Source organism: Theobroma umbraticum, unplaced genomic scaffold (assembly GCF_002168275.2).
Source record: "Theobroma umbraticum cultivar Fairchild unplaced genomic scaffold, ASM216827v3 scaffold_56.0, whole genome shotgun sequence".
In the NCBI taxonomy this organism is placed as follows: Eukaryota; Viridiplantae; Streptophyta; class Magnoliopsida; order Malvales; family Malvaceae; genus Theobroma; species Theobroma umbraticum.
In genome coordinates, this window is record NW_018397256.1 from 11,621,538 (window position 1) to 11,635,121 (window position 13,584).

A 13,584-nucleotide genomic window follows, 5' to 3' on the forward strand; every position below is an offset into this window, starting at 1 on the left:
ACTACTAAAAATGAAAACTTGACCGTAAGCAGAAGTCTATAAAGCACACCACTCCCAACGTTTAGTAAAAATCAGTATATGCTTTTTACCGTATATAAATTAAAAAGATATACCAAGTACTCGTTTGGTTAGATTTTTTTATTAATTTATTTATTTTTTAAAAATAAAAAATATATTAAATATAAATTTTAAATTTTGTTTAAAAAAATATTTTTTTAAATATAAAATATTTTTTATTTTAAAAATATTTTTATTTTTTAAATATAATTATAATATTATTTTTTTAAAAAATATATTTTATAATAATTTTAATTAAAATTATAACTTATAAAAAATTTATAAAAAATATTTATCAAATAATTTTAATTTAATTCTAAAAATTATTAATTTTTAATAAAAACTTTATAATAACTTTTAAATTAAGAAAAATTTAAACCAAACAAGTTCTAAAGCAGAAAATAAAATAAAAATCCAATTCATGTGCACAAAAAGGGGACAAAAAAAAAAGGAATTTAAACTCACGACATTTATAAATATATAAAATCCAGCAGCGATTTTTTTTCTTAGCTATTCGCCCACACCCTCTCTCTCTCTCTCTATCCCTCTAGGGTTTCTCTCTTGCTGTCTGTCTTTTGGTCTCTCGCACAATGGCAGACGAAGCGCAGTACTCTTCAGGTCCAGACGCCGGCAGCAACAAGCGCAAATACGATGACCAGACACCGCCTTCTTCCGGTGGCAGGAGGCCGACAGGGTTTTCTTCCCCAGATTCGGCTCCTCCTTCTTACAACAGCGTCCCGCCACCGCTTGACGGCATCGAGATGGCCAAGCAGCGAGCTCAGGAGATTGCTGCTCGCCTTACTCTCTCTGCTGCCTCTGCTGGCGCTGAGGCCAAGCGCCCTCGCGTCGAAAACGGCTCTGGAGGTGGTTTTGATAACGACAAGGGATTTAGCTCCGCACCTCCTGGTATTGTCTCTCTTTCTTTCTTCATTTTTCCTTCCTGTGACACGTGTTCTTTGATAGTAAGTGCTTTCAGTGTTTTGAGTAGATTGTTGCATCTAGGGTTTTGTATTTACGGTTTTCGAACTTTTGAATACAATCTTTTGGTTGCTGCTGTTTGCAAGACGCTAAATTGTAGATCTGATTTTTGAAAGTTGACGCAAAGCGTAATGAATTGCTTTAATGAATACAGATATGAAGCCTATGTCGAACTCTGCTCCTTCATCTATACCAGTTTCTTATGGTAGCTACCATGGTACTAGCAAAAAGATTGACATTCCACAAATCAGGGTTGGTGTTATAATAGGGAAAGCCGGTGAAACCATCAAATATCTTCAACTACAATCTGGGGCAAAGATTCAGGTTCAGCGAGATATGGATGCAGACCCAAATTCTGTGACTAGGCCTGTAGAGCTCATGGGTACTGCTGAACAAATTGCCAAGGCAGAGCAGTTGATAAACGATGTTCTTGCTGAGGTAATTCATCCTGCCCTTCTATTTATGTGAAATTGATGCATTGCCTTAATGCGGAATATTAATCTAATTTTATCATTTTGGAGTCTTGCAATATTAGTTATAGTAAGTATGAAATATGATTATACCATTTAATGCTTTGGCCAGGCTGAAGCAGGGGGCTCTGGCATAGTTTCTCGAAGATTGACAGGACAAGCTGGAAGTGAACATTTTGAAATGAAGATTCCAAATAACAAGGTAGACCAGTGTAAAAGCATTAGTCAACTTTGTTCATTGAATTTGGTTCAAGATAATATGTAATGTGAGCATGATTTCAGGTTGGTCTGGTGATTGGTAAAGGCGGTGAAACAATTAAAAATATGCAAGCCAGAACTGGAGCTCGTATTCAGGTTTGAATCTTAAGTGTCATTCTTATTTGGAAGTTCTCTATTGTTGCTTTAGCTTCATTTTCACTGGCAAGTAATGTATTTGTTTGAATTGTAAATCAGCTACTTTAGGACCAGATTCATTTTTTTAATCAGTTTCTTCGATATGGTCTTTTAAATCTTGCAGTAGTTGCATCTACAACTACGGTTTCTGACAACAGTATCTCTTTTAATCTGGTACAGGTGATACCATTGCACTTGCCTCCAGGTGATCCAGCAACAGAAAGGTCATTACACATAGATGGGACAAGTGAACAGATTAAAAATGCAAGAGAATTGGTTGATGAGGTCATAAGCGAGGTATGTTTGGATGTGAACGTTGGGAGGAAAGCTTTTCTTCAGTTTAACCTATTTCTGTCTCTAGTTTTTTACATGAATCGCTTGTGATTGTTTTGTACCTTTATTTTGTATGCCTACTCCTATAGGACCTGTTTAGTTCTATTCTGAATGTTGATTTTGGGTAATATTCTGGAGCATCACTCTAGGCTGTACAACATTAGTAAAGATTGGACTCTTCAAAATTTTAGTTTTATTTGGACTTCTCGTTAACATTGCTTAAGAAATTTCCTTGTTCAGATTTTCTAGAGGTATTCTTATATTCTCAATTGCAGGTCAAAAACAGTTTTGTTCATTTGGGTAAAGTAGGGACTAAATTGCTACTTTATTTTGTGTTTATTTCTTCCTACATAGATATTGTGTCATTATGATCTGTCAATTGTTGTCTCTGGTCAATGTTCTGGAAGTCTCTCCTTTTATCTAACAAATTCTTACATTTTCTGATACTTCCATATACCTGTTGAGGAAGTAGATGATTTTCCCACTCAGGTTATAATTTTTCTGCTAAGTATTGTGCTGAATAATTTTTCCTAGACTTGCTTTTGCATCCTCATTTCTTGATGTAGTTATTCAGTCACTTTGAGATATAGATTGGATTTTATATTATCATCGATTTCTTTTCTTCCCTTTGTTGCACTTGTAAAATCTTGAGAGTTGCAGACATCTTTTGCTGGTGATCCTTGTCGCTATGACAGCTGTTTTGTATGTGTCAAAATGACCAGTGGAAGATGAGCAGGTCCTCTACTTTGTAAGAGATTCACGGCTGTTTTGTATCAAAATTTTCTGGTTCTAGTGTCATTAGGAGCTGGATAATGTGGTAATTTGCACTGCTTGGTATCCTCTCGAAATCTTATGGGTGAAATTAATGCTTTTACATATTAAGTTCAAACTGTCAAGGTCTCTATCTGCAGTCGGTTTCTTATATATTAATTAAGGTAAATTGTGTTGAGAATTGGACAGAGGTCAAACTTGATAGTTTCAATTGCCAAAGTTTTGTGAAGAGTGATGGTTATTGCCCTCTAGTTTTGTTTAAGTTTTGTGCTTGATATTTTGATGCTTAGTTTGCAAGGCAGGTCTTACCCACTCATTTTATGTTAGGATATTGTGGTAAAAAGTATAAACAAGGACTGACTTCATTCTGGTGATAGAAGTCGAATTTCGTCATTCTTTGGTTTTATGGCTAAGTGACTTGTTGGGATTAGGCATGTTTAGCCACCGAATGTGCTTATTAATTGTAAATGATGAGACTGATATTGTCATTGGGAACTATTGTAGGATTAGTCTGTTGGACAATTGGTGACACCAACATTGATTTCTTTCTGTTGGTGTTTCCTCTGCATTGCCCTGGTATGGTTTCAGATCCTATTTCTGATATTTAGTGATCTTATACTGGAGAGAGGCTGAAAGTTATTGTTGGATATATAAGATTGCTAAATACTAGATTCTTTTATCATTCTGGCACCGCAGGATTTGCTCATTTTAACATGTATTACAAGAATGTTCCTATTTCTATTAATCTTCTCTTTTGGTTAAACAAGGATGGTATAGCTTTTGGTTCTTAATTTGGTTTATTATTTGAATGTTTAAACCGTTCAGTCCAATTTTTCTTCTTTACATTGCCCCTGATTTTTTCTGTCACCATCATTTAGTAGTGTTGGCTGGGTGTTGACAAATTTACATAATTCTAAATTTGTGGATATTTCATACTGAGATGTCTTTTTTTCCAGCCTTGTAAATTAAATTTTTTTTAGTTGCGTAAATATTGTTTTTGACTGTGTTAGTAATTGAGCTTTCCTGTATTTCTAAATGTCATCTTTAAGCTTGTGTTTTTATCAGTAACATGTTGTGGGATTTTTATTTTTTAAACATTAACTTAATGAGTTTTATTCACTATGGATTTCACTTTGTTCATTGGTCAAGTTGGATGTTCTTTTTCGGAAAGCCTCAAGTATGAGGATACATATTTGATGTAGTTTTGTTCTGTTTTGCATATCTTGTTTACTCTTGTGTTGAAGTTGTTTTATTGAAAGTTGTAATTTAGATTGAATTTATTCCAGAAAACGTTTGTCTACAATTAGGTTAGCTCTGTTCTATAGTATTTCTTATCAGATGTTTGCCCTATGTGGTTAGGGTTCATATGTTAAGCAAAATCCTTTATTTTGGTGATACAAGTCAATTATTTTTTCTAAATGCAGATAATCAATCTTATATAAGTGTTAGATCTACAATTCATTTTTTCCTTTCTTTTGTTTAGAGAAATTTAGGTCTGTTCTAAGAGATATCATTTGCTTAATGCATGTTGATTGATCTTCTAGGGTATTGTCATTCCTTATTTGATGCTTCTCTTGTGTTAAATGCATCAATTGGATTGTTGGATAGATGATATATAGTATGCTTTTAACTATGAGTTTCTTGCCTGTTGGCAATGGGGTTCATAGTTCCTTGTGCTTTGATGTAAAAGCTTCTATTAGTATTTGTGGGGTTCTATTTTTTTTTTCTTTTTGCACCCATTCACTTCAAATAGGGAGAGGATGGGCTTCTGCTGGAGTAAACTCAATAATCCCTCCGACCATACGGTATGTAGGCATTTATACCCTTCGTACTACAGTACAAACTCCGTTAATGCCACTGTGGACATTCTGATTTTGATAATTGCTATTCAGTTTTTGTATATGCCTATTTGTGTAGATGCATATTCTGTTTTGCTGTATGTGTTTATGTGCCAGCGTCATTGGAAAGTCCACTTTGGTTATTTGAGGGAACAATTTTGTGCAGAATCGTCTGAGAAATCCAGCAATGGCTGGAGGCTATCCACAGCAAGGTTATCAAGCACGACCGCCTACAAGCTGGGGCCAAGGGCCTCCTCCAATGCAGCAACCTGGTTATGGTTATATGCAGCCTGGGCCGTATCCTGGCCCATCACCTCAGTATAACATGTCTCAGCCTCCTTATGGGGGCTACCCTTCGCAACCAACGTCTGGTGGATATGCCTCTGGTTGGGACCAGTCAGCTGTACCACCAAACCAGCAAAGCTCTGCTGCAGGTGGTTATGATTACTATAATCAACAGCCTTCTTCACAGCAGCAGCAAACCCCTGGTGGTTCAGCAGCTCCAGCTGATAACAGTGGTTACAATTACAGTCAACCACCAGCTTCTAGCTATATGCAACCAGGACAAGGTTATCCTCAGGATGGCTATGGTGGATACCCTGCACCTCCGCAATCAGGTTATGGACAACCATCATCTTATGATCAACAACAAGGTTATGGTTCTGCACATAGCTATGGTAATGCAACGAACCCCTCTCAAGAGGGTCACACACCCTCCTATGGTGGTCAAGGGGATTCAGGTCAAGTGGCTACATCTACCCAACCATCTGCGATGGGCCAGCAAGGGTACAATACTAGTCAGCAGCCTAGCCAAAATCCTGGAAGTTATCCACCTCAAGGAAGTACTCAACCTGGTTATGGAGTGCCTCCATCTTCCCAGGCTGGCTATGGGAGTCAACCACCAGCTCAGTCTGGCTATGGGCCTGGATATGGACCACCACAAGCGCAGAAACCTTTGGCCAATCCCCCTGTCTATGGGCAGACGCAGCAGTCGCCGAGCACCCCAGGAAGCTATGGCCAGCCAGGATATCATTCACAACCACCACCATCTGGCTATGGTCAACCAGAATCAGGTTCACAACGTGCTCAATCATCTAGTTATGGTGCTGCACCCGCGCAGCCAGGATATGGAGCACCACCTTATGGAGCACCACCAGCCAGCCAGCCTGGTTATGGAGCACCAGCATATAACACCTCTTATGGTGGTAGTTACTCACAGCCTCCAGCATATCCTGCTGACAGCAATGCAAGTGGGAGCACTCGTGGGACGTATGATGCAGCACCAGCAGCTTCTCAAACCGTTCAACAAAGTGGAGTTGCCAAGGCATCACCCCAAAGTTGATTTGTGGTGAGTTTGTTTAAGACATTTATGTTTTGGTACTTTTGATGCAGATGGTTTATTGTATTTCAATTAGGTCAAGTTAGTTTTGGCAGTATTCTAAGACAGGGCTAGTGTTTTACTTCAATATTTTGAGGCAGTGGTTTTGGATGGTTTATTTTTCCCGCTTTATGCTATTGTCGAAGTTTTATACTTGCCTATTCCAAATACTGATTTTCCAATGTTATTATCTTCTCGTTTTGTTCAAGTTATATATATATATATATATATTCTTGAAGAATGTCAAAATCACTGAATATTGAGGGGCATTGGTACGGTTGTCTAAATCCAGGAAAGTTGTCATATTATAGAAGGCGGAAGCTACATTTATCTCCTAGTTGACCTTGTTAAAGGTTGCAAGTGCTACTGTATTCGATTTCCTTTTTTCAAGGCTGGATCATAAGCCAATTCCTGTTGCTGCTGGGGAACGAAGGATTTTCAGCACTTTGGCTGTGAGCTGTAAATGTAGGTTTAAGTAAATTCAGTCCAAAGGTAGTTGCATTCCTGTCGGCAAATGGGTTCAGCCTGACCTAACCAGAACAATGGTTGTGATAGTTGATACGTGGGTATGATACTCGTGCGATAGGGTAATAATCACCATGCTGGAAATGTCTAGCAAAAAAAAAAAAAGAAAAAAACACAGAAAAAGAGGAAAGGCTGAGCAACTTATGTTGTAGGAGTTAATGCTCATGATAATAATCCTTGACCATCTTCAATTGAGAGCATCCGGATACTGGCTCTCCTGTGTCAACTCATGAAGACGTCCAATGCCAAAATGGTTAGATCATGCTCTTGGGTCTTCTAAACCGGATTATATACATATATACATATTTATATATATGCTAATGGTACTCTTTAATTCAAAATTGAAACAAATTAACTATAAGTAAAAGTGATAATATTGTAAATTCCCAAAAAACTGCGGCCAAGGAAAAAATAGAGCAGATTCTAAATACGTTGTTACGTATGTTATTTCCTTCATAGTTGAAATTTAAAGTGGTCAAATAATAATAATAATAATGTGTCTCGTATATTTGAATCTTTATGGACACATGGCAAGATTCTGAGCATTCACTGCAGGATACTGAAGAGGACTCACCGCAGCGGAACAAAAGCAAAAATTACCAGGAACTATAAATATTATACGAGGAAATAAAACCCTACTTCTCCCTCTGCTCTGTACCGCTCCTGCTCTTTCTCATATCGCCAAAAACAGATATAGGTAGGTTCGTTCCGTTCCCTCATATTGTAATGCTGCATTTTTCTCTTCATCTTTCCTTATTTTTCTTATCCAACACTGCATCTTTAGCTCTCCAAACTTACTGTTTATGGTCAAATGTTGTTGACTCTTACTAATACTTTGAAACTTTTAGAAATCTGGTTTTTGGCTTATCGATTCGGTTTATTCTTAGATTCTGCAATGGAGCTCTTATTGTTTTCCACAACATGTTTATAATTTTTCTTTTCATCCCCCTCTCTCTTTTTTCCCGTGAATTTGGACTTCAGTGGGATTAATTAATTTAATGCTGCTTAAGTAATTACGTTTCTTTTTCTGTTTGATCCTTACTTGTCGATTCTCTTGTGTTTTTAAAATTGATCTCTAGATCAATAGCGTGGGAATTAAGTTATAGTATTATGAATTCAAGAGCTCGTAATTCTGGAATTACTTGATGGAAAATGGACAAATTGCTTAAACAGTGTGCCAGGTTGGAACATTTTTGGCTGATATCTGATTAAATTTCTGTTTATCTAACGTATTACGATTCTATCATGGTGGTTTAGTTTGATTGTGAAGCCGATGGCGTTGGCACCGAAGTTAGCTCAGTTGCAGTCCAAGGCAACTCAGGCATCCCAATTTGTAGTAAAGCATGGTTCTGCTTACTACAAGCAGCTACTAGAGCAGAATAAGCACTACATTCAAGAGCCACCTACTGTTGAGAAATGTAACCTTTTGTCAAAGCAATTGTTTTACACTCGTCTAGCCAGGTTACTCCTTTTACCCCATTCGTTCTTCTGCTTTCCTTTCAGCATTTTAGGGTAATCTCAAAGGTTTCAGACTCAAATGAATCTATGTTGTGACTTGGGGTGATTTTCTTTTCCTAATCTTTTGTGTTATTTGTATTGACATGGATATGATGGCTGAAAAGTAAAAGGTCTGAGCCGGGAGCTTATGCTGGTAGTGATGGGCGTCAAGTTAAAGGGAAAGGGAGAGGGCCCCTGTCCTTGTTTCTAGTCATTGCATTGCGACTCTCGCAACCTCTCCTACAACAATCATGTTATGCTCAAGCATGGCAGCGGGTTGAAATAAAAGGCGTGGGCTGCATTTTAGTATTAAATGCCAGCCTAGACTTCTCCCTACATCATATATTCCTTTTTCCCTCTTCCTTGAACATCTGCCCGCTGCCATCATGCTCCCTGCGTTGATCAAACCTTCATGCTGATCCATTGAATTTGTTACTTCTGTTATCATCAGTTCTCCCTTCTAGTCTTTTACTCATTTGCTATTGCTGACATTAGAAACATTTACAAGTAAGAAGGCCTAATGTTGTTTGATTGTGATTTTGTTTTCTTTTTCTAGAAATGCATTACCTCTTTGGCTATTATCTACATCAGTCAAACTTTTCTACCCTCCCACTGAGTTAATCTTCTGAATTTGGTGCAGTATTCCCAGCCGCTATGAGACATTCTGGAAGGAGCTGGATTATGCCAAGCATATGTGGAAGAACAGGAAGGAATTGAAGATTGAGGATGCTGGCATTGCTGCTCTATTTGGGTTAGAGTGTTTTGCTTGGTTCTGCGCTGGAGAGATTGTTGGTCGAGGATTCACCTTCACTGGTTACTATGTTTAAGTGATTCAACAAGAACAGCTTCTGAATTTGAACTGATCAAAGCTTTCACCATATATATATTTTTTCCAGATCTTTTTGTCATCATAACATACAATTTGCTGTTCTGTAAGAAAAATTAAACTCGATTAGCAGCAACCCATTCGTATCAACATTTCTCTCATTCCATTTTCCTCCTTGCACAAAAAGGTATTCCTATTAAGGAAGAGGTATTCCTACTAAGGAAGAGGTTGCTGAGAGCAACAAAGCATTTTGGCTGTTAATTTCCCTACTAATTTCCAGTATAAAAGATGTTCCAGACTTGAGTAATCGTCCTGAATCACACTCTTTATAGGCTTAATCTATTTGGGCTTTTTTAAATAGAAATAGTGGCGGATATATCTCTCTCTCGAGGATAGTGGTAGATATATCTAAAAATGTGGCTGTAAACAGCCTTATCTACAGCTCTTTGACAATAAACATCAAGTCCCCTGCCTTATGCTAAGTCTGCTAGCGCGAACGAAGGGCTTGGAGCGTGCTAAGTTTTACATCTTGCTGGCTTTGATCAAAGACTTATTTGGTAACTCTTCGGAATTCTTTCGTTTATTTCATGCAATGATTATGATAATGTGTTTAAAACCCAACTGTTGCTAACAGTTGGATAGTTTCTCTTTTGAGATTAATGATTTTTTTTTTTGATTCAACTAAATATAAGTAGGAATCCTGCTATACAAGGAAACAGCCTGTAGAAAGCATTGGGGAATTTACATGAAAAAAGAACAGGAATTCTCGGGAATTGAACATCTTTCAAAGGCATTCTCACCGAGCCCCATAGTGAACAAAAGCAGAACAACCGACAGCCACGAAGTATGCATTTTAAGTTTATCATTTCACTGGCAGCAAATATCCCTGGTTACACTTCAGCAAAACCACCAAGAAAAAGAAAATCTTGGCTCCAAAAGGTTAAACTTCTCAAAAATCCCATCTTTACTTTGTATATGCCGGAATAGGAATTGGGGCACATCCCCGAACAAGTCTCTGAAATTCAGGTCTAAATGGAGGAAAACTCCTTTAATATATTTAACTCTATATTCTCTATTAGCTTTCTTTAATCATCATTAAAAGAGGTGGTTTCTAAATGCAAGTAAAACCTTTGGTGTCAATAGCAAAATGAATGCTAAGATTGAACCGAAGAACAGTTTGACAAGGTAGTTCAAGGGGTCATATTCAGCTTCTTCAGCAGTGTCCCTTGAGGTTGACATGGCTTGTGCTGATGGTAGAGCTTCAACTACAGCATCTGCTAGATCTGTGATGAATGAAGAGGTGCAACCGAGAGCAGGCACACGACCCCAATTCTCGATACCAGATTCAAGAGCTAAATCCTTATATTCCATGTCAATCTCTTCAAGAGTCTCTATGTGCTCACTTACAAAGCTACAATTTTGGATGGAAGTAGAATTAGTTTTCAGTTCATAATCTAGCATTTCAAAGCACACATCAAGAACAGCTACTTAAAACTAAGAGTCAGGTACCTTATGGGAACAGCTAGAAGACTCTTCACACCTTTCTGGCCAAGCTCAACAAGAACTTCATCAGTGTAGGGCTTCAGCCATTGCACAGGCCCAACTCGACTCTGGAGGAATAGCATGAAGAAGAAGTTGAGCATAACGGTTTTTTATTTTTCAAGTGAAAGCGGAAACTTGAGTTCTAAAACAAACCTGGTAAGCAAGTTTATGATCATTTCCAATTCCTCTAGCTTTCAACTCTTGCATAATTAAGTAGATGCACTCCTCCATTTGATCTTTGTACGGATCTCCAGCATCCTCAACATAACTGACGGGCACCCCATGGGCACTAAAGAATATCATGACCTGAAGTTCAGAAGAATATTAGAAATAGTTGTAATGAAGTCAATCTCAAAAGACCACAAGTTAGATAAATTAACTTCTGACTTTATACATAAAAATGTACACACAAGTAGTATATGCAGTAACCAAACAAACCTCTTCAGGCTTTGGAAATCTCCCCAACTCTTTCTCAATCAAGTCAGCCATAGACCTAATATAACCTTGTCGTTGATACCATGAAAGAATGACAGAAACAGGTAGTCTTGATAGATATGCATCTTCCCTGAAATATAACTCACATTCAGAGCCATTTCCTAAAGGGTGTTACAGATGATTTCAAGCAGATAAGGTGTAACACATATTATCAAACACCCACCTGAATATACTCTGGAGAACTCGGATGCTTGATCCAGTTGTGGAGATGGAGAACTGAGGATATAGTGGCAGCACAACAAGTTTTGTTATCCTGTCCCGCTTGATCTGCAGCATAATGTAAATGCTTAGCAATGCTTAGCAACGCTTAGCAACATAGACTCAACATATTTTGAAGATAGATAATTCAATGTTAAACAGATGATTCCTTATTAAAATATGAGATATAATTTCAAGTCATATAAAAGGAGAACTTGCACAAAGGCATGGAATTCGTTCTTTTTCTTCTAACTCACTATATTTATCCCTTCTGTAAGGATTTGATGAACTGAACAATAAACCCTTAATATCACCTAAACGAAAATAGCAACTCCTGGATATAGTATCACACAAGTTCATAACTTCACCAACGGTATCTGAAGAAACCTAAAACCCACGCTAATTTGTTTGACTATCAGAAGACCCACCTGCTCAATTGCTTCCTCAGTGAATGGGTACCAATATCGCATTCCAACATATACATTGGCACATACATTCTTTGCCTCCAAAGCCATTCTAAGAGCATGTGCCTGCAGCAAATTCTTAAAGCTATAAATACAATTATAACATTCAAACCACAAAAGTTTTACCATCAACAAGAGGACAACTTTTAAAAGCGTGGAACATGTTTAACATGGTTCAATTTGTAAAAAAATATCCACACAAATTCACTTTAACACAGCACTAGCACAAAGTTATATCCAAATTTCTACAATTAAGGAATTTACCTGTTCATCGGTTATTTTACGCAAAGGTGAGCCACCACCAATGGCAGCATACCCTTCTTTACTTTTGGGAGCCCGAAGAACAGAAATTAACTTTGCCAAAGGTCGTTGAAGAAACTTAAACAGCCTAGGCAGCCGTATTATATCCTACAACAAAAACAATATCACCAGCAGCACACCACTAAACCTTAAAACCCAAAAATGGTTATATAAAGTACATTAAAAAATTGCGCAAGAAAACTAACATACAGGATCAGCAAACAGGTTATACAGAAACGGTTGAACATCGTTAAGAGTCTCGGGCCCTCCGAGATTCAAAAGCAGGACCCCGAGCTTCTCCTCTGCGACATGTGCATGAGATTCTACAACATTTTCACCGAAAGTGCAAACCCCCACCGCGCAATTCGTTTGCAAGTTCACATTCCTCTTCTGATTTGAGCCACAGCTGAGATTGGCTCCTTTGAGAGCGCTGTAATTTGTATTCGAGTCAGAACTTGAGATGACGAGGGCTTTAGACGAAGGTTTATCAACATCATTTGATCCCTCAGAGGAATGGCGTGAGACAGAGGCAACACATCTGCCCCGAGGAATCGACCTGAAATTCAAGGAAAATAAAAGAAATTGACAAAGACGTAAATTTGGGAATCATTTTGGTCCAAAAATTTCATCTTTTTTTCACCAAACAAATCTTTGTACCTTCTAGACAAAAATTGGGATCTAAAATTAACTCATAAACATAAACATTTGATAAAAATCCCAAATTACTGGGATAAAAGTCTTACCTTGAAAATCTATAATCAGAATTCCTAAGGTTGGAACCAGAAAGTTTGGACAGGGAAAGAACGCCAGATAAAGATGCTGCCTCCATGGTTTTGATCTAAACAACCTTCTTTCAATTGAAAGTATAATAGAAACTAAGAAGCCGGAGAATAGAAAAGTGGGAAAATAAAATTAAAAAATGGAATCTGGGTTTTTGGTGGCTTTGGGAGAGATTTTTCCACGAGTTGGTTGAGAAGAAAATGGCGAAAATAGTTGGAAATTGGAAAGTCAAATAAAAACTGCGTAAACGTATCAGTAAAGCTATAGTATTTTCATTCAAAGGGAGACGTTGATGGCTGCCTAAACCTTATGTAGAAGCATCCACGAAGGCAGGAATTAACACGGTGCTTCTCTTTTATACTTTTTTTTGTTTCCTTTTTTCCTTCGTCGTCCTTTATTTTCTTGTCAATTCTTTCTCGGCAACCAAACTTGAGTATCCCAATTGTCAACGAAAGATTAACTCGTTGCAAGCTAACACGACACCGTCTTGTACTACTTAAAGCCTTCCACACCTCCAAAGTGACCGACTGAGTATACCAACTAAGTAACACATTAGTCAACAATTTAAATTATAACTTTGAAACTTTCACCCAAAAAAAAAAATATTTGGCTTTATACTGAATTAATTATTATTATTATGATTGTGAATTTGTAACATCATATATTAAATTTTCAATTCTTTGTCACTTAAATAGTAACTGACCTAAAAAAGATAGAATTGATGATATTAAAATAAATA

The 13,584-nt window shown here is 37.4% G+C and overlaps 3 protein-coding genes across 4 annotated transcripts; 2 read left to right on the forward strand and 1 right to left on the reverse strand.

The window, feature by feature from the left end:
* The first annotated feature begins 558 nt into the window (after positions 1 to 558).
* LOC110411118 (KH domain-containing protein) lies at positions 559 to 6,419 on the forward strand. Its single transcript, XM_021421143.2, has 6 exons — positions 559 to 963; positions 1,190 to 1,473; positions 1,618 to 1,707; positions 1,788 to 1,859; positions 2,079 to 2,195; positions 5,007 to 6,419. The coding sequence occupies exons 1-6, from the start codon at positions 648 to 650 to the stop codon at positions 6,180 to 6,182; spliced, it is 2,055 nt and encodes a 684-aa protein (XP_021276818.1). The 5' UTR covers positions 559 to 647; the 3' UTR covers positions 6,183 to 6,419.
* An 864-nt stretch (positions 6,420 to 7,283) lies between these two features.
* LOC110411120 (uncharacterized) lies at positions 7,284 to 9,373 on the forward strand. 2 transcript variants are annotated; one of them, XM_021421146.1, is made up of 3 exons: positions 7,284 to 7,440; positions 8,001 to 8,204; positions 8,881 to 9,373. In XM_021421146.1, the coding sequence occupies exons 2-3, from the start codon at positions 8,017 to 8,019 to the stop codon at positions 9,065 to 9,067; spliced, it is 375 nt and encodes a 124-aa protein (XP_021276821.1). In that variant the 5' UTR covers positions 7,284 to 7,440; positions 8,001 to 8,016; the 3' UTR covers positions 9,068 to 9,373. The 2 variants fall into 2 exon arrangements, with proteins under 2 accessions (XP_021276821.1, XP_021276822.1); XM_021421147.2 differs by having other exon boundaries at positions 7,317 to 7,444.
* A 529-nt stretch (positions 9,374 to 9,902) lies between these two features.
* Positions 9,903 to 13,169, reverse strand: LOC110411119 (ferrochelatase 1). Its single transcript, XM_021421145.2, has 9 exons — positions 12,809 to 13,169; positions 12,276 to 12,621; positions 12,030 to 12,173; positions 11,730 to 11,831; positions 11,267 to 11,370; positions 11,047 to 11,173; positions 10,762 to 10,914; positions 10,576 to 10,676; positions 9,903 to 10,477 (listed from the first exon to the last, which is right to left on the reverse strand). Exons 1-9 carry the CDS (start codon positions 12,892 to 12,894, stop codon positions 10,162 to 10,164), a joined length of 1,479 nt encoding a protein of 492 aa, XP_021276820.1. The 5' UTR covers positions 12,895 to 13,169; the 3' UTR covers positions 9,903 to 10,161.
* Positions 13,170 to 13,584: the final 415 nt, after the last annotated feature.